The sequence below is a fragment of the Gymnoscopelus braueri genome, assembly GCF_963280865.1.
Source record: "Gymnoscopelus braueri genome assembly, chromosome: 7".
Lineage (NCBI taxonomy): Eukaryota > Metazoa > Chordata > Actinopteri > Myctophiformes > Myctophidae > Gymnoscopelus > Gymnoscopelus braueri.
The window spans coordinates 33,098,543-33,125,049 of NC_137608.1; the positions used below are offsets into that span (position 1 = coordinate 33,098,543).

Below are 26,507 nucleotides of genomic sequence, written 5' to 3' on the forward strand. Positions count from 1 at the left end.
AAACCATAAATAAGCTAGGAGAGAGCTTGACCAAGCACTGGATTGGGAGCCATCTCCTAAAGTTAGTGCTGAGCACGGCAAAATTTCCCCACTACATATTGGAATCAAATTACTCCGATTTGTTGAAACTCTCGTAGGGGAGAAAGATAACACTGTTTCCAGTTCAGGTTTCGGTCATTATGGAATGTTCTACATAGCCTTACAGTATTTCATAAAGAAAACACATGCCTCAGCAGCTCGAACTCAAGCTGGAGCAGTTTTGTAACCTGCCCCAGAGCAACCTAAAAATAGTCTGGCTGCTGGCAGCTGGTGGCCATTGTTGCCAGCTGAAGTATAGTTTCAACCCCTCGTTTCTCCTTTCAAAAATATTGATCCCCAGCCTGGAGTCGTCCTAACTGTTACACACCATTAGGCTTTATAGTGACATATTGACAGAGATATGCTTTTGCTCATAAATGACCAGTAGGGTTAGGAATCTACAGTATATGCTTTTTTTATGCCACCAGCACCACTGTTCAATTACGTGCGTGCGTGCGTGCGTGCGTGCGTGCGTGCGTGCGTGCGTGCGTGCGTGCGTGCGTGCGTGCGTGCGTGCGTGCGTGCGTGCGTGCGTGCGTGCGTGCGTGCGTGCGTGCGAGAGAGAGAGAAAATATTGGGGCGGTGATGTTCAGATTGGATTGCGCTGAGAAGGATGCTGAGTTCAATGAAGCTTTGCATGGTATGATGTCTGTTTTTCACATTTAACAAGAAACTCTAAGCTACCATTTGCTCCAGAAGAGTCTGCATGTATTTTCTGGGAATCACATCCTCTCAAGCTCCAGTGGTCAGAATAATGTCAGAACGACGTTAGAGGGGTTTTGAGGCTTATTCCACTGCAAATGTGCCATGAATATGCAAATTAGAGTTGTAGGGGACTGATGGATCCCCTATGTTAAGCTTACATTTTGTGAGACTTAGCATGTATTTAACGGTTTCATTGTGCAAAGACATCATTGGAAAGGATGACAAATATGAAATGGTTTATTTCTAATGCTGATTGAATTATGAAAGCTTAATTCGCTTTTCCAGGATCTGTCATTCATACCCATGGAATTATAGGCTACTATACAGTTACGATTCTGCAAATCCTACAGCATCAGCAGGGGTGTAAAGTAACTGAAGTAACTAACTACAGTTACATTTACAAGTACTGTAGTTGGGATATTTCACTTCAAAACACTGGTGTAATTTTCATGTCTACTCAGGCTTTTGTGTGCAAGACAGTTTTTAAGTTGCTTGATTAAATATTTAGATATTTGATACTCATTTTATCAGACATGTCCTAGATAAACCCATTGTAACTTAAAACAACATTTTAACCATGTAAGCTTCACAGAAAATACAAGTCCTTGGTTCTGGTGACTGATATTGTCCTTCTAAGGTGTGAGGGCGCCTTGTTTTTTCAATTACTTTTTTTAATGTATAAATATATATTTCAATTCTCTCTCTCTCTATCACTATACCTGTATATCACTTATTATGTTTACTGGTACGAAGGGTAATGTGCTTCTATTACTTTGTGGACAAAAAACAAGGCTAATCCAGTAATGGATTACGAAGAGAGGGGTTGTTTTAGTCCTTAAACCTGCATGCTGATGAAGATCAGTCTGGATTTGCAATGAACTTGGAGAAACTCTCAGACAGCATAATTGCACCTCAAGAGTCACTTTAAATATGAAAGAACTCACTCGTGACAACGTTCTTGGAGGCTGGGGGCCCTCGGTTCTTGTTCTTCACTACCTCCAGTTTGACCTCGTACTCCTGGCCCGGTCCCAGTCCAGACTGCTCAAAGGTGGTCTCTGGACGGCCTAGCGAGTTCAGAATCTCTCCATTCTCCTCTTTCTACCAATACCAAAACAAGAAAGAAGAAAAACACTGCCAGTCATTGTGCACTACAAAGGCCAGTCCTTGCAGAATATGCGGTGTGTGGGAACGAGACGGCCAAATCATACTTAATAGCCTTAGTGGTGGTGTTTGGACTTTCACGCTGACAGGGGAAGTCGCTTGTGCTTTTATGTCCCACAAGAGCCATTTCTCAAAGGGTTATACAAGAACTCCAAAAAAAAGGAAACAATTCACAAAACAATAATCATTTGGTACCATATGGCCACCGAGACTGTCAACAGAGACAGAACATTTTACTTTAATGCTTTTCAATTGCTTTGCTTTTGCGTGCTGGCTGAGCTAAGCTTTTTTCCACAGGATACCGCCCCCCCCCCAATCCACGCATATGCACATTAGGCAATTATCAAGGCTGGGTGGGGGTGGTGGGGTATGCAGTGGGCCGTGTAAGGTTTCTACTAAAGGAAAATGTGGTTAATGATAGACTGTGGGTATAGGCTGTGAGTCAATTCTGCTACCTCCACCGAGTTCGGGTAAAAAGGAGCCATTAGCAGCCCGCAAGGAATCATGGGATAGATTGGACTCACCGTGTTTCTGAAGATGAGGTTCCAGCTATCAAAGGGAATGTCCAGCGGGTCCCACTGCACCTGCACGGAGGTCTCCCTCACTGACTTGAACTTCAGACCCTCTGGTTCAGGTAGATCTGAGAGGGACAGGGACAAAATTAGCTTGTGTCTGATTGTTTTCTTTGGGGTAAAACATTTATTGATGGGGCCAAAAAAATTACAGGACCCTAACAGATTTTTCATCCAAATTTTTCTTATATGGGGACGGGAACGTAATGTCTGTTATTTTTTTAAAATGTCCCTTGCCACTCTGATCTAGGTCTAATACCAGTAATGTTTTAATGAGTTAATATTTTATTATGCTGCCAGAGGCTTAAGAGTACATGAGAAGAAAGACTGCTTTTGTATTTGAAATGCTGGACACGTAAAGCCAAGAAAAACACAAAGACTTTCTAAGAAGGCACTGTTATCCAGCTCTACCAGAAGGTTAATCTCTCAAGACAGATTCGGCTAACAGCAGAATCTGCACCAACTGCCCCTAAACATTCCAGTTCCTGTTTCTAGACAAAAAAGGAGGTGGTACCGAATTGGTTCCCAGATTGCCAGAAGGTAAACATTGACATGGCCAACATTCACACGAAAGTTGTGACTTACGTGTTGCCACTCTGGCACTAACAGGAACACTCTTCTTATTGTTGAGGACGGCAAAGACACTTATCAGGTACTCAATGCCAGGCTCCAGCTCCCGAATAGTGGCTAACTTCTGGTCCCCAGGCACACGCATGTCCAGCTCCAGCCCTCCAAGGGCCGTGGGCGCGTAGGTGATTAGGTACTCTGTCACTGTCATCTCATTCGCCCAGGACAGGTCCACGGACTCTGAGGTGACCTCCACTACTGTCAGGTCCTTGGGTGGTGAGACTGTTGGAGAAGGTTGGACATTAGGGGATATGTATGGAAGAGAATGTCAAACTATTAAAAAAAAAGTCAATCTTAATGAGTCAACAAATAAAAAAATATGTCTTTAACTTGTAACAAAATATGAACTAATACGATGATTGACTAATAATGTAATACAATTATACATATGTGTGGCACCTTTTATTTTGATCACAGGAAAAGACTGGTGCTTTTGGCAAATCATCATTCTTCCTCATATGATATTCCTATATTTTGTAGTCTTCAAGTACCCAATAGTTAGATATGTTTGTGTGTGAAATTCCTTGGCATCAGTGAGAGCCCAGAAATATCATGTGGTTTAGGCATGAAGGGAATAGCTTGGCAGTAATAGAAGGGAAGGATGGTTCTCCAGCAGCCTCTGGGCTCGTCTCAACTAGACAGATTTCAGATCAAATGAAATATGGCATAATAAAGAGGATGAGCGAGTTCCTGTTGATATTATTTCACTAAGACTATTTGGCATTACAGATACCAAATTACTATATGAAAAAACTGAAAAACTTAAAATAATTTCCATTGGCATGGTTTCCTCACCATCAGCCTCTTAATCTAAGTGATAAAGAACTGAAAAGCTCTATTGTGCGTGTACGTGCGCGTGTTTGTGTGTGTGTGTGTGTGTGTTTAGAATATTCCTCCACAACTCAGAGCATGGCAGGTTTCCAAAGCAGTAGTTTCCGGAACATATTTGAACATTTAGCTAAGTGATTTAGCAGGAAACTTGTTACATAATATGAACCAACTCATCAATCCACTGTTGAATCAAAACCCATATGTCTTTTTTTGAAATCTGCATTAGACTGCGACATTATGCATTCATTGAAATGCTGTGCAGTGTGCAGTCAAGTAAAACGTGCTATCAACTGAACATGCTCCAGGATTGTGTTTGCCAGTGTACAGTACACTGTGCACAGTACAAGTGATATTACATATTGCCTTCACTTTACACAGTGAAGCAGAACACATTTTTTTCTCAAATTCCTCTCCAATTGTAGATACTCATTCATAGGACATATATGTATAATGTGTAATCCATACCTACTGTAATTTGTTTTTATATTATGCTGTCATGCTGTTTGCCATGTAAGAGTTTTTATTTGTAATTCTTCTTTTATAAGAATAACAATTCATGATTTAGATTTATTTATTATTTCTTGATTATTTCAGCTCATCACATCTTACCCTCTGAGCAATCCTCTCCAATGAAGCCCTCGTCACACACACACGCTCCATTCTCGCAACGCCCTTGGTTCAGGCAGTCTCCTGGGCAGGTCAGCAGGGAGCAATCTGTTCCGCTGAACCCTTCGAAGCACACGCACTTCCCGTCCACACAGTAGCCCCTCTCCAGACAATTGTTGGGACACGTCTTCTCGCTGCAGTCTTCTCCGGCGAAACCTTTTTCGCACACACACAGTCCGTTCACGCAGCGCCCGCGGTCCAGACAGTCATTGGGACAGGTGAGCTCTCCGCAGTCCTTGCCCGTGAAGCCAACGAAGCACACGCACTTGCCGTCTACGCACTCCCCGCGTCCCATGCAGTCTTTGGGGCAGGTCTTGATGCTGCAGTCCTGTCCGGCGTAGCCCTTGTCGCAGATGCATCTCCCGTTGACGCATCGTCCGCGGTTTAGGCAGTTGTTGGGGCAGGAGAGCTCTCCACAGTCATCGCCCTGGAAGCCCGCATCGCACACACACTGGCCATTGACACACTGGCCCCTGTCATTGCAGTTATCGGGGCAAGACAGGATGGAGCAGTCCTCGCCCTCATACCCCGGATCACAGATGCACCTCCCGTTGAAGCAGTGGCCCCTCTCATTACAGTTGCTAGGACAGGTGATCTTGGAGCAGTCTTCGCCGCTGTAGCCGGCATGGCACACGCACTGCCCATTCACACACATGCCGCGATTGTTGCAGTTGTTGGGGCAGGTCAGCTCACCACAGTCCTCCCCTGTGAAACCCTCCTCGCAGTAGCAGGTTCCGTTGTCGCAGCGGCCTCGATCGTAACAGTCATTAGGGCAGATTAGTTCGGAGCAGTCGAAGCCGGTCCAGGGCTCGTCGCATATGCAGTCATCGTCCACACACCGACCGCGGCCCAAGCAGTTGTTTAGGCAGTTGGTCTGGGAGCAGTCCTCGCCGATGAAGCCCTCTTCACAGAGGCAACTCCCATCTGAGCAATGGCCGTAATCGCCGCAGTTTAGCATGCACAGCTCAATGCCACAGTCGTCCCCGGCGAAACCCTCGAAGCAAACACACTTTCCATCCACACAGCGGCCCTGATCCTGGCAGTCGTTGGGGCACTCGGGCTCTGTGCAGTTGGGGCCCTTCCAGCCAGGCTCACACACACAGCTGCAGGTCTCAGCACTCCAGTTCCCTCGGCCGTTACAGTAGGGCTTGGTGGCCACTTCACCTGAGGGAAGGCAAGGAACTATGCGTTATTAAAGCAAGCACACTGTGATCGCAAATCAGTCACTATAGAATAACATTAATTGAATGTCATCGCTGAATTAATTAATTCATAGTTAACAATAACCAGAATAGAAATATTCCAGAATCAAAATATTCCTTACACCAGATAATTGCTGGCATGAAAATAGACATCATTATGGAACGAAGGTTATTCAGCAACCAAATGCCTTTGCTCAAAATGCAACTTACACAATGAACATCAGGCAACAGCTTTTGATTAAGTGCATAGGTCAGTCATAGGATCATAGGGCAGTGCAGGAACAAAACTGTGCCCACGCACATCAAGTCATGCTAACCTGTGACTTGCGCTCCGCAGCATGCTGTCCCACTGCTACACTGCTCCCTCAGGCCGGACAGCTCTGACTCCAGCATCTCCAGACGGTTCAGGATGTCCTTGATGTCGGGCAAATGGCTGTTGTCACAGGCACAGGCCTGCTTGGGGATGTTGATGCGGTGGGTGAACACGATCTGATTCTCGCCGTCCATGGTGTGCTCTAGGTGCGGGTCCGTGTTCTGCATGTCCGACGAGGGGCTCCTGTGCTTCAGCTCAGGGTTGGGGCCGGGGGCGTCTGGCGCGTCCAGGTCGACGGAGCAGAGCGAGCTGGCGGGGACGTTTATGTTGTAGACGTGGTTGAACACCACAGGCTCGCCCGGATGGGGCAATGTCACGTTTTCCTGCAGGGTCTTGGATGGTGCCAGTGTCTCCCTGCGGTGGCGGATGATCCGTTTGACCAGGCCAGCGGAGGAGAGCTGGAACAGCAGGGCTGCGGTCATGCAGCCTAGGAGGAGAGCTTTAATCCCCATGGTGGGACCCTGATACTGGGGGGACTATAGTGAAGCAGCAGCTGGTAGGAGAAGGGAGTCTACCGTAGATAACTAACCCTCTGCGGGACGAAGTCCTTGTCCTTGAGCCCTGCAATGAAACGAAAAAGAAATGGAAAAACAATGAGAACAGCACTTCAGCAATTCTATTAATAAATGGAGAGTGGGCTCCGATTTGTTTGTTCTTTATTGAAATAGTTTGGTGCATTTCTCAAGGACACCTCTAAACGCTGTTGCACGAATCAAACCTGTGGCTATTGGTGCACGGGGCAGTCTCCCTAATCATCAAACAGACCGTTTATCCCTTTATACCACCAGTGTTTCGATATGATGCTAGTACTCTGTGTGCACATACACAGTAAAATCCTCAGTGACCATTTATCCATTTGTAATTCAGAGTGTACAAATGTACCCAGTGTATCAAATAGACCCTTACAGATTAATTTGGTTGCATTTGTACACTTTCAGTGTCAAATTAATTAACACAGAATTGTATTCTGTACTCAATGTATGACATCAGCAAATTCAACACAAATGAATCCATGCTGAATAAAGAACACCCATTATTACTGCAGCTGACTTCTCTGGTTTGCCCTTGCCGTTCAGAACAGATTATGTGCGTGTGCACACACACGTTCACACACACACACGCACACACACCCCCACACACACACACACACACACACACACACACACACACACACACACACACACACACACACACACACACACACATACACACGCACGCACACATGCACGCGCACACACTCACACACACACACCAGGGACCTCTGCTGCATTGAAATGTCATAGTATCCCACTAAAAGCAATTAACCTTCCACTGTTGCCCCAAACAAAAGACCACCTCCAATATATAACCCTGTTGCTGCCTACCTGCCTGCCTGCAACCCATTGTATTCCCCCCTCCCTCTTTCTCTCAGACTGGAGGAGGCAGACACTCTGTGGATGACATTGGAGGCCATTCTTTTGACCATTCCTCTCAGGACCGACAGTGACAATTACGGGCGGGAGGGTGGTTGGGAGGGGGGGAGAGGGTTAACCTTGAAGCTATGTAGCTTATTCCTCTTGACCAGGTTTTTTTTTCACATGACAGGCTGCTACGAACAGCAGGCAACACCTGCATGGTGTGGTGTGTTGACACAAACACACACACACACACACACGTGCGCTCATGCATGCACAGACACACGTCACATACTCATGCACTCGTGCTTGCGCGTGCACGCCACTGCCACACACAAAAGTGCACGCACACGCACACACACACACACACACACACACACACACACACACACACACACACACACACACACACACCTCTCTCTCTTCCACACCAGACCACATCCTGAGCTGACAGATTAATACTGGTGAACAGTGTGGCCATCTGCAGGGGTTCCTGTGAGCACAGTGAGTCCAATAACTTCCTCCCTGCTATTCACAAACTGGCAGATCAGCATTCTCGGACCGCACTTCCAGCAAGCGGTGTGGGATTTATATGAGTACAGCTCAAGTCTCCCCTACACCTGAGGTTGGTACATGGCCATTTTCCTGTTCCATGAGACATGCTGTTTCCTTTTAAAGTAATGGTCTGCAGGAAAAATGTGCTGAAGCCGAATTGTGGTATGGAATCCGCTGTAAAAGTTTTTATGTTTTTTCTTTACCCTTTGATGTTACATGAGATATACACTATACAGGTTAGTTAAAAGCATGGCCAACAACTTGTGGAAATTACACTTTGACGTTTGATGTTCTGTGCCATGAGGAGAGTTGATTGCATTCCCTTTGTTGTGCTCCTAAAATAAAATAAAAGGGGGGAAAAGAGCAACCTAACGATTCGAGACACATCAACACTTTTTGAAAATACCTTATTTTCGCTTTACACTTTTTTTTTGCTGAATCATAAATCCGATTTAACATGCTGCTGGAAGAATGCTCATTAAAGGAACCATACAGCCTTCTAAAAAGGTTGTATTATTTGCCACTCATCCATTTATTATATTATAGGAAACACTACCTTTCCTCTTCGCCTTGCCTACTTGTTGTTAACTAGTTGTACGAACTCTTGTTTTATTATTGTATTGTTTAATTGGATCTTGTTTAGTCGATACACTTATTTGTTTTAGCTCTTGCTCATTCGATTTAGCTATTTGTCTCATCTGTTTAAGAAAGTAGGTAGCTGATATATTGCACTTTTACCTTAGCGCTAGGTATACTCTTGGCTGCTTGTTTTAGCAGAAAATGCACATACTGTAGGACTTCTGGCGATTAGTAGTTTCGTTCTGTACCTATGTTGAATGCACTTATTGTAAGTCGCTTTGGATAAAAGCGTCTGCTAAATGACTGTAATGTAATGTATTATGTGGTTCATGAAATTGATTTACAATGACACATCAGGAAAGCTGATATTTTGCAAGGACACAGAATATTTTACATGCAACAGGCTGCTGCAGAGCATACTTCATTCAGACAGCAGATGACTTTAGACAGCAGACAATTCTGATGGCTTCAAAATGTTAACATAATATTTAGCAAAAGTAAGACAAATGCTGAAAAGCAGCACTAGTTTGTGCTACCCTATGTTATACCACAGACATGCACATGCTGAAATGACTTCTTGCCTTGCGTATAACAGGCAGCAAGTGTATGAATCAAGTTTTAACAACAGACTTCCTTTCCTTCAAGAAGTCTGGATGGTATGTGTGCTTAGCTCGCCTAACCGAGCAGCGGTTTTTCCACACCTTGTCAAAGATGCTGACACTAAGGATTTCCCAGCCATAGCACAACCAGAGTGTAGTTTGGCAGATCTGGAAGGTAATAACTACTGTAGGAAAGGCACCATGTCAGTCTGAATAAACACAGTGAAATGCAAATCCAAAGCAACAATCTCAATAGCCAGGTGCAGTCAGACTCTGTGAGTGTTTCGACCAGACTTATACTCTTGGATTGGGGTTAGTTTAACCACTTTAAACCCTCTATTTATACTTATTAAAGTATACATAGACTTACTTATTAAACTAATACTTAGTTGACCAGGGTTGGCTTTGTTCTTGATACGCTCGATTTCCCTCTACACCAAATCTCTTCAATGGAAATAGCCGATCTATCAGCTCACAACGTGTCATGTAGCTTGTAGATTGTCTATTTTAGGCATCATATGTTCCCCTCAGAATAGGGATGCTAGGGTTTGTGGTTAATAAAAAAAACGTTTAAAAGAGACCTGGAAGACCTGGTCTCTGTTATGAAATATCGTGCTAGTATTAGTGGACTTTAGAGAACGGCCCACAGGGAAGGGGTTGGAGGTGTATCATTTCTGTTGTTTTTGTGTATCTTTTACTGTCTTAGCCATAATATTATGGCTGTATGCCTGCATGTTATGCTATTGACACTTTCATTGTTGATGTAGACCTGCAAACATTGTGGAAAATGAAATAAATTCACAAAGGGAGGATCACAAAGGGCGGGGGGGGGGGGGGGGTGCGGTTATGTGATAGGGTGTGTGTGTGCATACACACATACTGTATGGAGACCATAAGACCCAGTGTGAGCCAGGACAGGTAATATCTCTGCGAGGTGGAGGCAGTCCCACACAGCAGATGCACGATTAGAACGCCTGACAGATGAGCTGTATTTGGAGGGATCGCACGGCTTTAGCTGTACTCCTGCACCCCCATTGTCCCTGATTAGACAGACAAGGATGAAGGCATCCGAGATGGACGCACTGTGACAGTGCTAATGTGGCTCGCTGATGGAAGTGCTAAGACCTGAGTGAGTGAGTGAGTGAGTGAGTGAGTGAGTGAGTGAGTGAGTGAGTGAGTGAGTGAGTGCTGAGTGAGTGAGGGAGGGAGTGAGTGAGGGAGTGAGTGAGGGAGTGAGTGAGTGAGTGAGTGAGTGAGTGAGTGAGTGAGTGAGGGAGTGAGTGAGGGAGTGAGGGAGAGAGCTACACCTCCCCATCTCACTCTCTTTCCCAGTTGAGTCAGTCATACTCACACTCACTAACCACAAACGCGTGCGCGCACACACACACACACAAACGCACGCACACGCACTCACGCACGGTGAGTCTCACTGCTGAGTCTGAGCATCACAAACCAGGGATTAAATCAACAAAATAGCCAGAAAATTGCTTTGAGTTTGCTGTTAGGGTTTTAGTTCTGGGCTGATGGTTGGCTTTCTCACTTTAGAAGCTGGCTGCTCTCCACATGGCCCTCAGAGGGAGGCGAACCCCTGAGAGACCAAAACAGGCTTTGTGCAGAAAATCTGTGGCTCTGGCAAAACTCATGGCATTATTCAGAAATAGACGGAGAGAAGAAACCACACACCAAATCATAAAGAGATCTTTCAGTTTCACTACTCTTCCCCCATGGCTACAAATCGGCCCTGTTTAATATGCAGCGAGATACCGATAACATCAAGAATCAAGTTTGTGCCATTTGGATAATTTTAGGCCCTGAGAGAACCAGACGCCGGCACCACCCCACCCCCTTTTTTATTTTTATTTAGACTTTCTTCAGTTCCCCCCGTGGCCAGAGCTCTATGCTAATGCAGCCGGTTCCTGGCACTTGTGGAGACGGACTTGACACAATTTAACTGCTGCTGCTTTTGTAATTTTGTCACTTGTTTTTTTCGCTCTGTTGTTAGCTTTTCAGACGGACGTTAAGCTTGTTAGCCGCCATGTGGTCCAATGTGAGCAGAATTTAGCCAAGGGAAACCTGCTGGCACGCGGATCCAGTGTGGTCAATCTAAATTAGCCCTTGTATTGAATGAGTACTAAGGCAACACTCGAAGTTTTACACTTTACACACTGGAGAGCTGGAAATGCTTCATAGGTCCCATCGGAGTCCATTTCAAAGGTGATTTTCCTCGTTTTTGCAAACAGCCTAACTTTATGGTATGGTATCATTGCTCTAGTACGAAAGTAAAGGGCTATGCCAAACTGTCTGCCTCTAATCCAACTAAGAGATTTGTATACACAGAATAACAAATGGGGAAACCAGCGCAAACCAGTGGGATCTTGGTGAAAATCATAAAGCATGGATGAAAAACATGAATGCATTTCACATTATAGACTCCATTTACTGCATATATCTGACATGCTCCTGAAAAAAATCACTTCAATCCAAAGAATGACCTTACCACAAGTAAAGTTAACGGCCGTGCAGAAGAAACAGAATCCATGGAACTCTATGCAATTCCCATAGGTGTCTCTTTACATAAGCATCCATGTCATATCCCTCTGATTTTCCCATTAGTGTAATGCAAAAACCACAGTGCCTTCAGCTAGCTCCACCATCAATAACTTTTTCCCTTACAGTAGCAACAAGCATTCTCTGGCGTGTCCCTCAGCACATACTTTGTCTTATTTTTCACCACCATATTGCGGAAGTGAATGGATCTTAATCCTGGAATAAATCAAAGGAATCAATTTAACACAAAGAAGAACCAAGAGGATCAGGACAAGAGTAAAACCAGGACAGTCGATCCAGTGGTTCTCAAATGCGTTGACCACATCATAGCTCACTATATAAAAAACACAGTATTCCTATTAATGCCATAAACATCTCACGGCCAGCTTTTGGGTTGTGTACCACTGGTTGGGACGAAGTGTTTCACTATTTAGCACTTCTGTTTCTGTGTTTCGGTGTAAGTGTTCAAGCATTCAAAGATCAGCGGTTATCAATTGTCTATATACAGTGGACTGCTGTCTCAATCATTTGCTGTTTCAAAGGAAATAATACAAATAAACTCACAACTGTTTGCTGGATGATTACTTTTCCAGCCGCTCATCCTTCCCGTCTGTGTTTTCTTTTTTCTTTTTTCAAAACTTTTAAATTGGTTTTAGTGAAGTGCATAGTGATTGATGAGGGGCTGTGTGTGTCTGCGGAAGATTGCAGACATCTGACGCAGAAGTCAGGATTTGCTTTCAAACCCGGCCCAGACCAGCATGCTGCAAAAACATGAACGTCAGCATAGACTACCTTTACTAAGACTCCACCATATGGTGGGCTCAGGATAAGTCAGAGCAGAAGTCAACTGCTTGCCAGGCGACGCACTGCAGATATACAGCATGAGAAGGATAATGTAAACCCGCTACAACATCCAGAAAGCAGGTATTATCAATATAGCAACATGTGTTACATGCGTTCAAAAAAAAAAAGATATGGAGCGCAGCATGAGATATTCAGTAAGATCTACTGACATTGGATAATAGGGACCATGTCAAAAGAGACATGAAGCAAACATGAGGATATCTCTGCAAATAAACAAACTGAATAATGAAGCAGCATGCCCCACTTGATGTGTAAAAGTTGTAAATATTCAATGACTACAACTACAACCCCGGTCCCTCGACTCGATGTTAAACAGGTCTGATAGGATGCATGCACTTTTCTTTTCATTTCGTTGGAATTTATCAAGCATGCCTAGTTTTGTAGGTCATCCATGACAAAAAAAAATCTGCTTGCCTCCTTTGGCACAGAGTCTAAATCTGGGTCGCTGGTAAGAGACTGAATGAAGGGGTATTGTCTGGGGCTCTTTTCACCTTGAGGTGCACAATATTAATGTCACGCTGCTTACAGTCTCCCCAGAACTGTGCCAAGGGGTAACCAGAAAATGGGCCTCAATCAGAGCCACTCACTACTATGCCCAACATTATATATATATATATTTTTAAAGCGTACTCTCTAATTACATTTTAAAGATGAATCTTCATACCTCATGGCACCATAATAACACCAATAACTTGTATTTAATTTAGTTCACACGCCCATAAATCGTGATCAGTGTGCCTAAAGGTGAAAGAAGCATTCAACATATGTCCTGGAGCAGGTGAGTATTGATTTGGACCTACATCTTCTCCAAGGTCATAATCAGAGAGATAGCAAAGTTGCTGAGGACAGCACTACGGCGGCCGCAAGTTATTATCATCAAACATAGAAATGGATTTCCAGGAAGGGGCATAACGTGAATCGACTGCTCGACGCACGATCAATGATACAGTTGTTGCTGGTTCTCTGCATGGGTTTATTTCCCTTCAATTTTTATCACCTCACTCTGACAGTATTTCTCTAGCTGCCTTTTATGACCAATGTGCACACTGCTGGTATAGTCTAGAGCTAAGCCATTCTGAACCTGACACAGTGATATAAAGGAGGAGATCAGTTATAGCCACAGAGATTTGACCTTGGAAAATAAGAAGCCAAAGCGATCAATATCATCCCTTGTTTTATGACAGGAAAATCTCTTTGAAGGAGTCAGAAAAAAGCTATTGCTGAAACGGTGGTAAAATATGGTCGTGAACTAGCTGTGCCTTGACATTGGGACACAGCCCATTGCCCCAGGACAAGCCCCCCTCTCAGTACCCCCCACTGGAAGACCTGCTCCCATTTATTTTGTATGGCCTGGACACACTTCAAAGGCCAGTTAACCGAGACAGGTCAGTGCACCCTGTCTGAACCCCACACAAATCAGCACATGTACACACGAAACATGGCCTAATGTGTCCATTTTATAATGTTCCTCTGAGCAGAAATTGGACCAGGCTTAGACCATGGGCTTCCATTTGACAATTAACAAATTGTTCCAGATCTACCGTAGAGGTACAGCAAACTGATGATAAAATCCTTAAAGACACCATTAAATCAGAGACTCATCTGCTTTGTGGTTATCATGACACTTTTATATAACTAGGCATGTGTGTTCATCATAGTTTCAATATAACGCATGAATCAGTAAAAAAAAAAAAAAAAGAGGATTTGTAATATAATTCCACTTCAAGTAACTCACTTAAAATATGGTGCAAACCAAACCAAACTTTTCCAATTCCATGAAAGACTAAAGGCGCTAGCATTCAATACATTAAAGGGTAAGACCACTTTGGTAGAGGTTTGGGTTGTGTAGTTACCTTGCCATGATGTAACTCCAAAGGTGGGCAAGAAATCAAAAATAATTGCTCCATTGATTAGAAATTGATAATTAAAAAATATGCTCCTCATTGACTTACATTGTATGTTAAAACAGCTCTCAAAGTCACTCTTTTAGCACATAAATGAACACAAACAAAGCTGATTCAGACAATATAGAGCATCACCAAACCCAGTACTATTTGTTTTTTTAATAAAAATGTCAACTTCTTGTTGATTTTACTATTTGAAGATCTGGATCCGGATCCGCGGATCCAGTCCAGGTTTTCCACTTATTAAAAATGGCAAAATCAACAGGAAGTTGACATTTTTATTAAAAAAAAAACAGTACTGGGTTTGGTGATGTTCTATATTGTCTGAATCGACTTTGTTTGCGTTCGTTTACGTGCTAAAATAGTGACTTTGAGAGCTGTTTTACCATACAATGTAAGTCAATGGGGAGCATATTTTGAATTATCTATTTCTAATCAATGGAGCAATTATTTTGTATTTCTTGCCCACCTTTGGAGTTACATCATGGCAAGGTAACTACACAACCCAAACCTCTACCAAAGTGGTCTTGCCCTTTAAGTGTATCACTGTTTTTAATAGAACACACTCTTGGAAGGACGCATGGGTGGTGCAGGAGTAAAGTACCACAGCGGAGTCTAGGGGTTTGAATCCACCAGCGTGGTGCATCCAGCTTGGCTCAGTGTCTATATGAACACATTTGGCATATTATAATCGGGGGAGGGATGCCAGGCAAGGAGTGGCACCTGTCAGCGGGGGTGTCGAAAGGGAGGAGTAGAACAGAGGTGCTACGTCCTCTCTGTGGGGGATCCTTACTGGCAGGTGAGCCAGTAGAGTACAATAGTAGTGGCAACACAGACATGTGTGGCGAGGGTTAATTGGCACTCAATTTGTTTAATAAAAATAATTGGTTACACTTAACGTTAGGGACAAAAAAGAAAAACACTCTTGGCACCATGTATATAATCCCCCATCCACATGCACGCACACGCGCACACACACACACACACACACACACACACACACACACACACACACACACACACACACACACACACACACACACACACACACACACACACACACACACACACGATGAAAACACAATTCGAAATTGAAATTAAATTAGAGGAATATTGTGTTTTGTCAGTTGAAAAGACCAGTTTCATCAAACCATAAAGCGCTCTATTTCGTGGGCCCCTCTACTGTGACCCCAGGGCTCTGATGATACAGATAGCAGGGGAGTGGCAGGGGTTAGCGTGTTCATGTCTGATAAGGGGCACCGGTGAGAGGGGGGGGAGGGGGGAGGTGGAAGAGGTCTGTGACACCAGCAGAAACAGCTATCACGGATGGCTCCAAGAGATCATTTTGCCAACACTGAGTGCTATCCCACTAACACCTCAGGCAGAATTATTGGAGCCTGGCGGCAACATATCTGATTGATATCAGTTGCCCCCTACCCCCCAACCAAAAGAAGCTCTTTATCCTTTTTCTAACAAAAAAAACAATTTCCTTCACAAGATACAAGGGAAATGAATGAGGCAGGCCGTCTTGTTGTACATGGCGGGGGGAATCGTGGAGCACAGTTCAATTTCAATTTAATTTTTACTGCATTGCGATTTGAGTCATGCTTGGGCCATGAAACCCATCAATATTCTTTATGGCTCTGCCCCTGTCGTGCCTGTGTCTCACACTGCTGTTCTTGCTCTGTCCAGATGGAGGGCACGGATGCTAGTCATTGTTCATGAGGCTTTTTATCATGCTGAGTTGCTGGTGACCCACTGTTTATTAGCCTAACTTCTGGTGTGGTGTTGGCGGCTGGCTGGTTGCTCTCCTTTGCTTCCTTTACAACTGCTGACACAATGCGTTGTGAGCTTGTAAATCGGCAGTTTTCGGTGGAGATATTTGGTGTAGAGGGAAAAAAGTAGGGGGAATAGTACAGAGCCCTGGGGGACTAGGGTCAATGAAGTATACAGGGTTTAAGTGGTTAACTATTTTGCTCGTCACTCTTCCGTCTTCCTCTCTTCAGCATTTGTTTTGCAATTAGTAGGCTATATACTTAAAAAAAAAAAAAAAGAACTGTCTGTCTGGCACTGTTACTCAATGTTACTCAGCGGTATTGAGGTCAACTTCGGAGAGACGGCTAAACTTACATAGAAACTAACACCTTGCCTCTCAGGTAATCAGCTGCAAGGTGAGAGCTCTGCGGGTTTAAAAGAGCCTTGGGCTGGATCATTTTTCACAATTGTTGCCAGAAGTGACCTTTTGTGCATGTAATTGCTACCCGTACATTTTCTAAAGTGGCATTAACAGTAGACACAACACGGTTGTAAATTTCTCAGAATCACAGCTGACCAGATGCTGAAACAATACATCAGTGTGTGTGAGTGTGTGTGTGTGTGTGTGTGTGTGTGTGTGTGTGTGTGTGTGTGTGTGTGTGTGTGTGTGTGTGTGTGTGTGTGTGTGTGTGTGTGTGTGTGTGTGTGTGTGCGCGCGTGCGTGCGCACACGTGCGTGCGTGTGTGTGCGTACGTGCGTCTGTACATCATTTAAGATTCAAGAGGGTATATTTGTCACTCACTTATACAGTTACAAGGTACAAGGTACAAGCAGTGAAATGTTGATGTGTCATGCTCAGCAGACTGTGCTAACAACAACTCTTAAAATATAACAATGTAATAATAATGATGATACCGGATCTAATAAAAAAAATAAGATACAATAAAGTTGACAAGAGTACAGCTAATGAAAGACAGGTACGCGTAAAACTCTTCAGCAGCAATGGGGATTGTGCAGAATATGGGGATATATAGAATGTGTGCAATAAAAGGTATGTTTTGGTGGCTTTATGACTAAATGACTGTCCATTTCCTTTAGTGGAGCAGCCAGGGACGAGCTTGATTTTGTTGTTGTTTTTGGAGCAGCGCAAACTATCAATTCACACCAGAGAAAGCCCCTTTTGTCTAGGGAACGCCTCAGAAGTGTGTGTTGTAGAGGGCTGCATGCTGAGCCATCCCTGACTGGAGTGATAAATTCACACACAGGAAGCTATGTCTTTCTCTGTCCGTGGTACTAGTTTCTTTTCCTCATATTGCACTGCAGCTAAAATCCATTTCTTGTATTATTGGCTACTGCGTTAGTGAAGCAAGGAAGTGGCAGCAGAGTTCAGCGAGGGAATCTGGACATTTGAGAGGAAACCTCTGGAATTTTAGAAGGGGTTATTCAAGGCTTGTCCCAGACTTTTTTAAAGGCCAGTGAAAGAGACCATTTAGAGTATGTGCTTATTTCCCACATATTTTACTAGATTTATTGCTCTAACCCATCACAGCAGGAAGGAGAAATCTTTTTTTCTCTCTTGCTACTCTGGAAATGGAGGCGAGACGCGAGTGTATTGGCTGCGTTATGAGGACATCTGTTTGTCCATGTCTGCATTGAAAGCCTAAAGCGTGTTGGGAGTCCAAATTGAGAGTACCATCCATTGAGACACTTGTAGGACCCCGCTGACCCCGGCCCCTGAGGTCGGCACTTTACTACAACATCTCCCGTTTTAGCATTTTGCCCCAATTTCAATTGCGTCTGCCTCTTTCAATGAAGGTACCCCCTACTACCCCCTCCCCCCCCATGTTGTTCCAGCAACATTATGGCTCATGCATTCCAATGCGCGGGGTCACATGGTGGAAGCGAAGGAGCCAGTGTCGGAGCCAGTGTCTGCCACATGTGCTCTTCTCTTGGCCACCACCGTCAGAGGGGCCGGACTGACACAATGAGATTCCGGAACCCACAGGCAGCCAACCCAAGAGTTGCACCCCCCCCACCTCTCTCCCCAAGGCATTAGCATCATACAGGACATTATAACCCATCTGGAAACTGTGAATCACTTTGAATCATTGGATTTGGCTGAGAAAGACGGGGATGTCTTTGTTTCGTGCCAATGATGAGTCTGATGGGGACTTTCTGAAAGCCAATTGTCTTTGGTCGAAACCAGAGAATGAAAGAGACAGGAATGTCAGTATCAATTATAATATGTGACAATCCCCAGCCCCCGACAAAAAAGGGGACAAAATCTGATCTCATACTTGCAGCCGTATGGCATAATTTGTTTAGTTTTGTAAAGGTGAGTGGGTGTAAGGCAATTTCACAAGCTGAATCGTCTGTGTCTTACAAAATAACAACTTATGCCAAAGTCCTACAAATGCAGAACTCTCATCTATCATCAGCAGCGCTGCTTTGTATATGTTATGGGTTACTTCTCTTCAGGTACTGAGAAATCCCTTTGTTGGACCATCTGGCTCACAGGCGGTCGTGTCCACCGGGCAGAAAGAGTTCAGGTGAAATGGTCCACAAATATATCCATAAATTATCACACGCCACTGGTAGAAGAAAAACCTATATGAAACCCAATATGAATGCGATAAAAGGCCCAGAGCAAGACACTTCAGCAGCAGCCAATAGCAATGTTAACATAAAGAGACAAAGAGGAGTGTGTGTGTGTGTGTGTGTGTGTGTGTGTGTGTGTGTGTGTGTGTGTGTGTGTGTGTGTGTGTGTGTGTGTGTGTGTGTGTGTGTGTGTGTGTGTGTGTGTGTGTGTGTGTGCGTGCGTGCGTGTGCGTGTGTGTGTGTGTGTGTGCGCGAGTGTGTGTGTGTGTTTGAATAGGTTGAAAAGGAGATGACATTCATTTTGTCCAGCCAAAATTCAATCACCTCCTGCTCCTCCTGAGCCTCGCCCGGCACGGGTCACCATGAATACCCACAATTATTGTTTCCTCTCGATCACCAGCCGAGGAGCTAAGTGGGGTTAAATACAGTCACCCTCTCATGGAGCATTGTAGGGCATGTGGGGCATTGGGGGACAGCAGCTGTCCAAACAAAGGCGTGCTTCTCACTCATCCTCACGCTAATGTGTTACCGTCAGTGCATGCCTGGCTACCATACACAGAATCATAGCGTTACAAAACATTTACACGCCGAGCCTCCGGCAGCCGCCTATTAGTCGAAAGTGTGTCAAACTATGGTTAGGAGTCAGCTGTCGTGAAAGTGGAAACCTAGCGTGGTGTCACATTTCAAAGAGCAAACGTTCATGCGCCACACTAAGTTCGCGAGAGAATTCATCAATAAAACAAAAATGCCTCCCAAGAGAAGTAACTGAATCGGACAGAAGTGGATCAGTACACACATTCTAAAATATGGATGGCTTGTTTCGCTGGGATCCTGTCTCATCCTGATGCGCAATCACCATCCAATAGATGTTGCCCTGGTATCCTATGGGTCTCCTCCCCTTCACCCCAACTCACAGCTCCACGCACACCCACTTCTCCATCTCTCTGTCTTCTCTCTTTTTTCTCTCCCTCTATCAATCCAAGCTTCAGTTTGTCCCTCTGTCACTTGGTCTTTCACTTTCACTCTCTGGCTGTGTTTCTATCTACCTAAACCATATTTCTGTCTGCCTATCTATCTTTTCTATCTGGCTATCACTATCTCATTCTGTCAGTCGTTTCTCTCTGACTATCAGGGATGTAATCTCTCCAATGAGGGCTCCATTGAGTCTTCCGGTAAGCTCCTTACATCGCTCCGAGCAACTCTGATGCTGAGGAGCTGACCATGGAGACCAAATCAGCGATGGTTCTACCAGCTAATGAATACGTGTGTCAGTAGGGCTGGCCGACCATAGCCAACCATCCAGCCAGCCAGCCAGCCACTTAGGCAGACAGTTAGTCTTCCAACCACTCAGACAGCCATATCGGCTAGTCGGCCAGCCAGGCAGCAAGTCAATGATCCAGCCACCAAGCCAGTCAGTCAGTCAGTCAGTCAGTCAGTCAGTACTGACTGACTGACTGACTGACTGACTGACTGACTGACTGACTGACTGACTGACTGGAGACCAGCAGCATCTAATGCAGAGCAGCTGTCTGTCTCCCAGGCTACAGCAGCCTGATGTCTGCTGGCACATAAAGCAGTGGGAGCTGGACGTACTCCGGGAAACAGCATGCGCACACACGCACACACACACACACACACACACACACACACACACACACACACACACACACACACACACACACACACACACACACACACACACACACACACATATATGTTTGCCCTCTCTTCTCCTACTCATCATGCACAGAGGGACCAACTGCATATAGAGAGAATAATTCAGAAGGAATATGTGTGACTATAGATCCCTGAGGAGTCAAACCTGCTCTTCCCCTCTGCCCCAGTAATACAGTAATGAGCAAACAGCCGACGGAAGCACAAAACTTTCACAGTAAAACATAATAGGAGCCCAGGTGCATGCAATAAAGACTATAGAATTAAGTCAGCTTCAGAAGCTTGCGCCTGTAAAACATACAGGCGCAGACAGCAGACTCAGCATTGAAGAGTGGAATTAATCTCATTACTACTATACTACTACTACTACTACTACTGCTTCTACTACTACTACTACTACTACTACTACAGTCTACAATCTATACTGTGAGTAAGACAATGACCTAAAATATGAACAGGATGTCAGCTAATTCACACAAAAGTTACATTTTCAAAAGAACAAAATTATTATTCTATCAAGATATATAAATAAAGATAAAATAAAAATAAAATAAAAATCTTTCCTTATAGTGTTCTGTAAAAGTTGTCAAAATCACAATCATCTCAGCACCCAATGCATCAGCCCTTCAGCGATGGCATCATTGAGCAGCGTCCGCACGCAGGTAAAGAGAGCCGCTTACCTTGCTCAGTATTCACAGCCGCTCCAGTGATGAAATCTACTTTGCTACCAAGATGAATCAATGTTGGAGGGAGGGGGAATAAAATCTTTTTTTTTATATCAGCCAGCCTCAGCCTAAAAAATGTTGTGGAGATTGTCTATCTGTATCTCTCAGAGCACTGACAGCTCTGTCATCTTTCCCTTCTGTTCTCCAGCGTTTATCCCAGTCCACCTAGGGAGAGAGAGAGAGAGAGAGAGAGAGGGAGACAGAGGGAGAGAGGGGGGGATAGAGAGAGAGGAAAAGCAGAGAGAGAGAAAACTGGCTGATGCTCATGCACCCAGTAAGGAGACGGGGAGAGGAAGAGAGAGAGACAGACAGACAGGGAGAGAGAGCAGTCGGGAGAGAGACAGAGGGACTGACTGACTGACTCACTGAGTGAGGGAGAGTGTGTGAAAGGAGGGGGAGGGAGAATTCCCTTTCTCTTAAACAGTAGTCCTCTCTGCGGTCAGACTCCACTCCCCCACCAACCCGTCTCTTAAATACCCCCCCCCCCCCCCACCCCTCAATTCCTCCCTCCCCACTGACTGGAAGCTAAGGAGCTGAAATGGGATGCCTCAAGGCTGGCTCTCAGAGAAAGAAGGGAGACAGAGTGGGAGGGAGAGAGAGAGAGAGAGAGAGAGAGAGAGAGAGAGAGAGAGAGACAGACAGACAGACAGAGAGAGAGAGAGAGAGAGATAGGGGTGAGGCAGGGAGACCGGCAGACAGACAGATAGACAGAGACAGAGAGAAAGAGAGGGAGAGTGGATGAATGACTGACTGTCTGATGGAGAGAAAGAGGAAGAAGGTGGGGGAGGAGGGGAGGGGAGGCGGGGGAGAGGGGGGGCATTAACCACAAAGTGGAACAGCCAATGGGGGGTATACTTTGAGTGAATATGGGAGCTGCATTAACATGGCGTTGCAGAACCCTGAGCAGTTTTAAAAGCGTGAAAGGAAGGAAGCGTTAATGGTGTCTGCCTTCCACAGTCGCTTCCCATTCACTTGAGGGACAAGGACAGAGATCACTACCCAATTACTGGTTGGGACTGTGATGACATGATCCCGCTTCAGTGATGGTTTAGCTGTTGTTGTTGCTAACAGCCGCTGCTCAGCCTGAAACTTGATGCTGTGCATCAAGCAGACCTCAGCCCTCTCCATGGAGCAATCTTCCTGTCAGTATACACAGCTCTTGATTGGAGCGTGTTTAGAGATCAGCTCCGCATGGCCCTGTGAGACTCTCTCCACACTGTCTCCTAGCTCCCAGGTAGAGCGGAACACAGAGAGTAGGACGACGACGACGACGGATGCTGCAATTACCACCAGCCATTCTGTGCCGCGGCATTTCAAGTAAACAGGCCAGGAGAGCTGCACCTAAAATAAACACAGGAAGAGATCCAAGATCTCAGGAGAAATCCATGACATGCTGCCTGGCTTCCATCCCTCCATGCTTTTTTGTTCTCAGGGGGAAAGGCTTGCATGGATTTCAAAGGCCAAAGAAAGATGAACATCACAAATGTTCCAGGAGCGAGCCATGCACAGAGGATGCAGCCGCACTCATTAGCAAATCAAAATGTGACCCAGGCAAGCTGGTCATTGGGCTGCAAAGGCAACGCTGGTGCTAGTGGTGCAGATGATGGTGGTGCTGATATTCCCATGGGTGATGTTCAAGCAGCCATTGACAAATAAATGCCCTCCTTCTCCACCAGCCCTGCCTGATGGATCATGAAATAGAAGATGACATGCCTTGCAGGATAATTAGGCCGAATTATTGTTATCAAGATTACAGTATGTTTAACCACTTTCAACTTTGCACTCGTATTTTTGGCATGAAAATGTTCTAACAATAATTAGGAAAAAAATCCTTATTTATAGCACATCTACATGCTCACAGCGTGCAGTGGCACCGGCTACTTTCACTGTGCGCACTGCGACACCATCGTACGACAAAGTATAAAACAGCAGGGCTAAAGTAAGTGGGTAATCCTTGTCTGCATTATTAGAGAGCACAGTGGAGAGATATGGCTCAGAAAGGTGATGACACGCTTAATTGAAACCCGCATGAGACTACAGTATGTATAGTTGAGTCACTAGGGGACTCATGAATACTATTTACCAAACTTTGAGGCATTGTAAAGGTGGCATGAAGTAAACGTTTCATTCTGTTGTTTACAAAGAAAACTACAAAAAAATCTGCGGTGGACAAATGATGCCTGCAGCTATGGAAGAAATATGCAGCTCGGATCCAAAGCCCCAGAGCCACACACATGCTGATAAGCATCAGCGAGTGTGTGGCGAGCAGCGCTCCTGCTGAACCTCGCCGTGTGCAGTGAGTGAGGGGGTTCTGTGTGTGAAAGAGGAGGCTTTTCTCTGCAGGGAAAATGATCCTTGCCTTGTTCCCGAGTGCCAGTGGCCAGTCAGGCAGAAAAGATCTCCTCTAATCCTATATAAAGCACAATGGCACATATGTAGCATAGCTATCGGGTGATAAAAAGCATATTCAATGACTCAAGGGCCCCTAAATTCATTTCCATTCCAGCTTCCCCGGGGGATGGAGGGTCGGGGGGAAAGCGGGATGGAGGAAATCTGTAGTCTACTGAATGAAAAAGATCCTTTTTAATGACTTCTGGCTGTAATGATATCATTTAAGAGATGATACTCGAAGGCACTTGCTATGTATAGAAACCAGTTTTAAATGAGCATGCCTCTGCGAATGCAGAGAGAGGGGGGGGGGGGGGGGTGAAGGCAGAGTCCCCGCCTTGGTGGGAACACGCACTGCGCATCTCCATCTGTTCCTGTTCTCACCTTCCTGTTGCTCCGTCTCTGTCTCTCTCTCTCTTTAGCTTTCTCTCTCTCTTTCCCCTTCACAACATCACAGGGAAATTGCTGTGGGAGTTCACTCCCCTCCCTGTTTGTGAAAGCATACCTGTTCACTGACTTTTCAGAACCGACTCGGCAAGCTGGGTTGATTTCCCAGCTGACGCCAAGTGCACGCATCCTTCTCCCTGTCATCCAATTTCCGCTGTTCAAAAACTCAGGCTGCTTCGCCTGCTCGCTTCGGGGAGAAACGGTTCCGTTTTTCCATTAACGTACAGCCATGTTCGGCTTTATCGACTGTCATTTAACATGCACTCGCCTGGATAGAACTAAGGGCTAGAACAACATGTCACAGAGTTACAGAGTGCAACTATTGATAGCATGTTGCATAAGGTTGGAAAAACACCTCTGGGGGACTGCAAGAGGAACAGCCCACGTTTAAGAATGCATCACCTACTGTACACAACCCTGATTTAACTATCCATTTTTCAGCCGCAAATTGCCATTAAATCAATTATGGAACACCATATAGTAATCTAATGGGGGTCGGTGCCTTTCTCAGTTATTATAACTCGCCAGGGGGAAATTTAATCGGCTGGCGGTTGTGGCGATGAGAGAGGGAAAACGGAGGTAAAGGTTGCCTGGAGCACATTTAATAAGGTCTCCTTGCCACCCTATAATTGGTGGCACCCAACTTGAAGAAAAAAAGATATGAGGTGAGACTCTGTGGGAAGTGAGATACGTCCTGCCAATGACAGTGAGACCTAATTATACTACAGAGCCCCTGCAGCCATGCTGGATGTCAAGTTGGGCGGCAATAAGGCAGCTGACTGAGGAGAGGACGCATCACCACACAGTAAAATGGTGGTCCATTTAACTCAGAGCTAAATGAACACTACAGATTCTTATACTGAACCACTGCTGCCTTCCCGCGATAGGTATACCGTCTGTGTGTGTGTGTGTGTGTGTGTGTGTGTGTGTGTGTGTGTGTGTGTGTGTGTGTGTGTGTGTGTGTGTGTGTGTGTGTGTGTGTGTGTGTGTGTGTGTGTGTGTGTGTGTGCGCTTGTGAGCTCACAGGTGACCTGGAAAGACCTGTTTACCTCATTAAAAATGAATTGCAAGGTAATAAGGAGCCATGATCCCCTTCTCTCCCTCTATCTCTCTTGCCCCCCCCCCCCCCCCCATGTCTGTCCTTCATCCATTATGCAACGGTGGAGGCGGGACAATGCGGGTTAAATTCTCAGGGGAGGGGTCACTTGGACCGAGATCCATGAGGCTGTCTCCCCCACACACCCCTATTCTACAGTCGCCAAAGACCTCAGGCCGTTCCACTGCAGTGAGACAATAACACAGGTGATTTGTAAGCGGAGAGAGAGAGAGTACGCAGGGCAGAGAGAGGGCAAGCCGGATTTATAGTTACTTGTGCGGCAGTAACACGCACCAAAAAAAGCAGATCTACAGTATTAAGCTCACCACGAGTTGCACCCGCTAACGCATAAGTTGTATATCAAGCCCTTAACTGTCCGTGAGCAATAAGCCTGTGGCTACTGCAGGTTAAACAAGGGAGAAAAAGCATCCTATTAGCAGTGATCCATAATTCATAAACAGGGAATAGGCTCCACAAGAGATGAGGTGGGTTGGATGAAGAGAGCTGGGGGAACAAAGCCTTTTGCCTGGCGCTCCACGGCTGTCTGCATAGACTATTAGGATATTTGGGTGTGAAATTTAGTCAGTAATCCAAGATGATTAACAAAGGGGGCAGTGGCGGCCTTGAGGTCAGACAAGAGGGCTTGAGACTGAGCAGTTGCCTGTTCGAATAAGAATGATATGCAACTGTAGACAGACCTGAAACTCCATTTCTTTCTAAGTGATTTCTGTTCTGAAACGCTTTACATCAAGTTATCTTTAAAAGGATTTGGCAAAGGGTTGTATTGTCTCAGCATATGACCAGCTGCTAGCACTAAGATTTAACTACTACGGATGCTATATGCTCAAGTCATTTCATGTGTTATTCTCACCTGAAGAAAGCCTTGTAATGACATGAGGAAGAGAGGCGAGGGGGGGGGGGGGGGTTATCTTGGACCACACACAGACACAAGTGCTGCCTCCATCTGTACAAAAAGCCAGTAAATGTCCCCAAGCACTGTCCAGGGCTTAGTCCCTGACCTCTGACCCCCATTACCATTCTCCAGCCAGCGTTTGTGTTGCTACAGTTGGTGCCCAGTTCACCATGTCTATCTCATGCATTACAGAACGACTGCTTCCAACCATCTCGGAGCTGAATGTGAATGTATCTCTGATTGAATTCAACAGT

At 45.2% G+C, this 26,507-nt stretch overlaps 1 protein-coding gene across 2 annotated transcripts in view; it reads right to left on the reverse strand.

The window, feature by feature from the left end:
• The window catches only part of tncb (tenascin Cb), a 48,573-nt gene extending 26,805 nt beyond the window's left edge, over window positions 1–21,768 (reverse strand). For both annotated transcript variants that reach the window (XM_080433889.1, XM_080433890.1), the window contains exons 1-6: window positions 21,365–21,768; window positions 6,160–6,776; window positions 4,584–5,804; window positions 3,102–3,365; window positions 2,469–2,584; window positions 1,728–1,881 (exon numbers count right to left, since the gene is read on the reverse strand). In XM_080433889.1, coding sequence (XP_080290015.1) covers window positions 1,728–1,881; window positions 2,469–2,584; window positions 3,102–3,365; window positions 4,584–5,804; window positions 6,160–6,667 — 2,263 coding nt within the window. In that variant the 5' untranslated portion in view covers window positions 6,668–6,776; window positions 21,365–21,768. The remainder of the gene's footprint in view (window positions 1–1,727; window positions 1,882–2,468; window positions 2,585–3,101; window positions 3,366–4,583; window positions 5,805–6,159; window positions 6,777–21,364) is intronic.
• Between the last annotated feature and the right edge of the window lie 4,739 nt (window positions 21,769–26,507).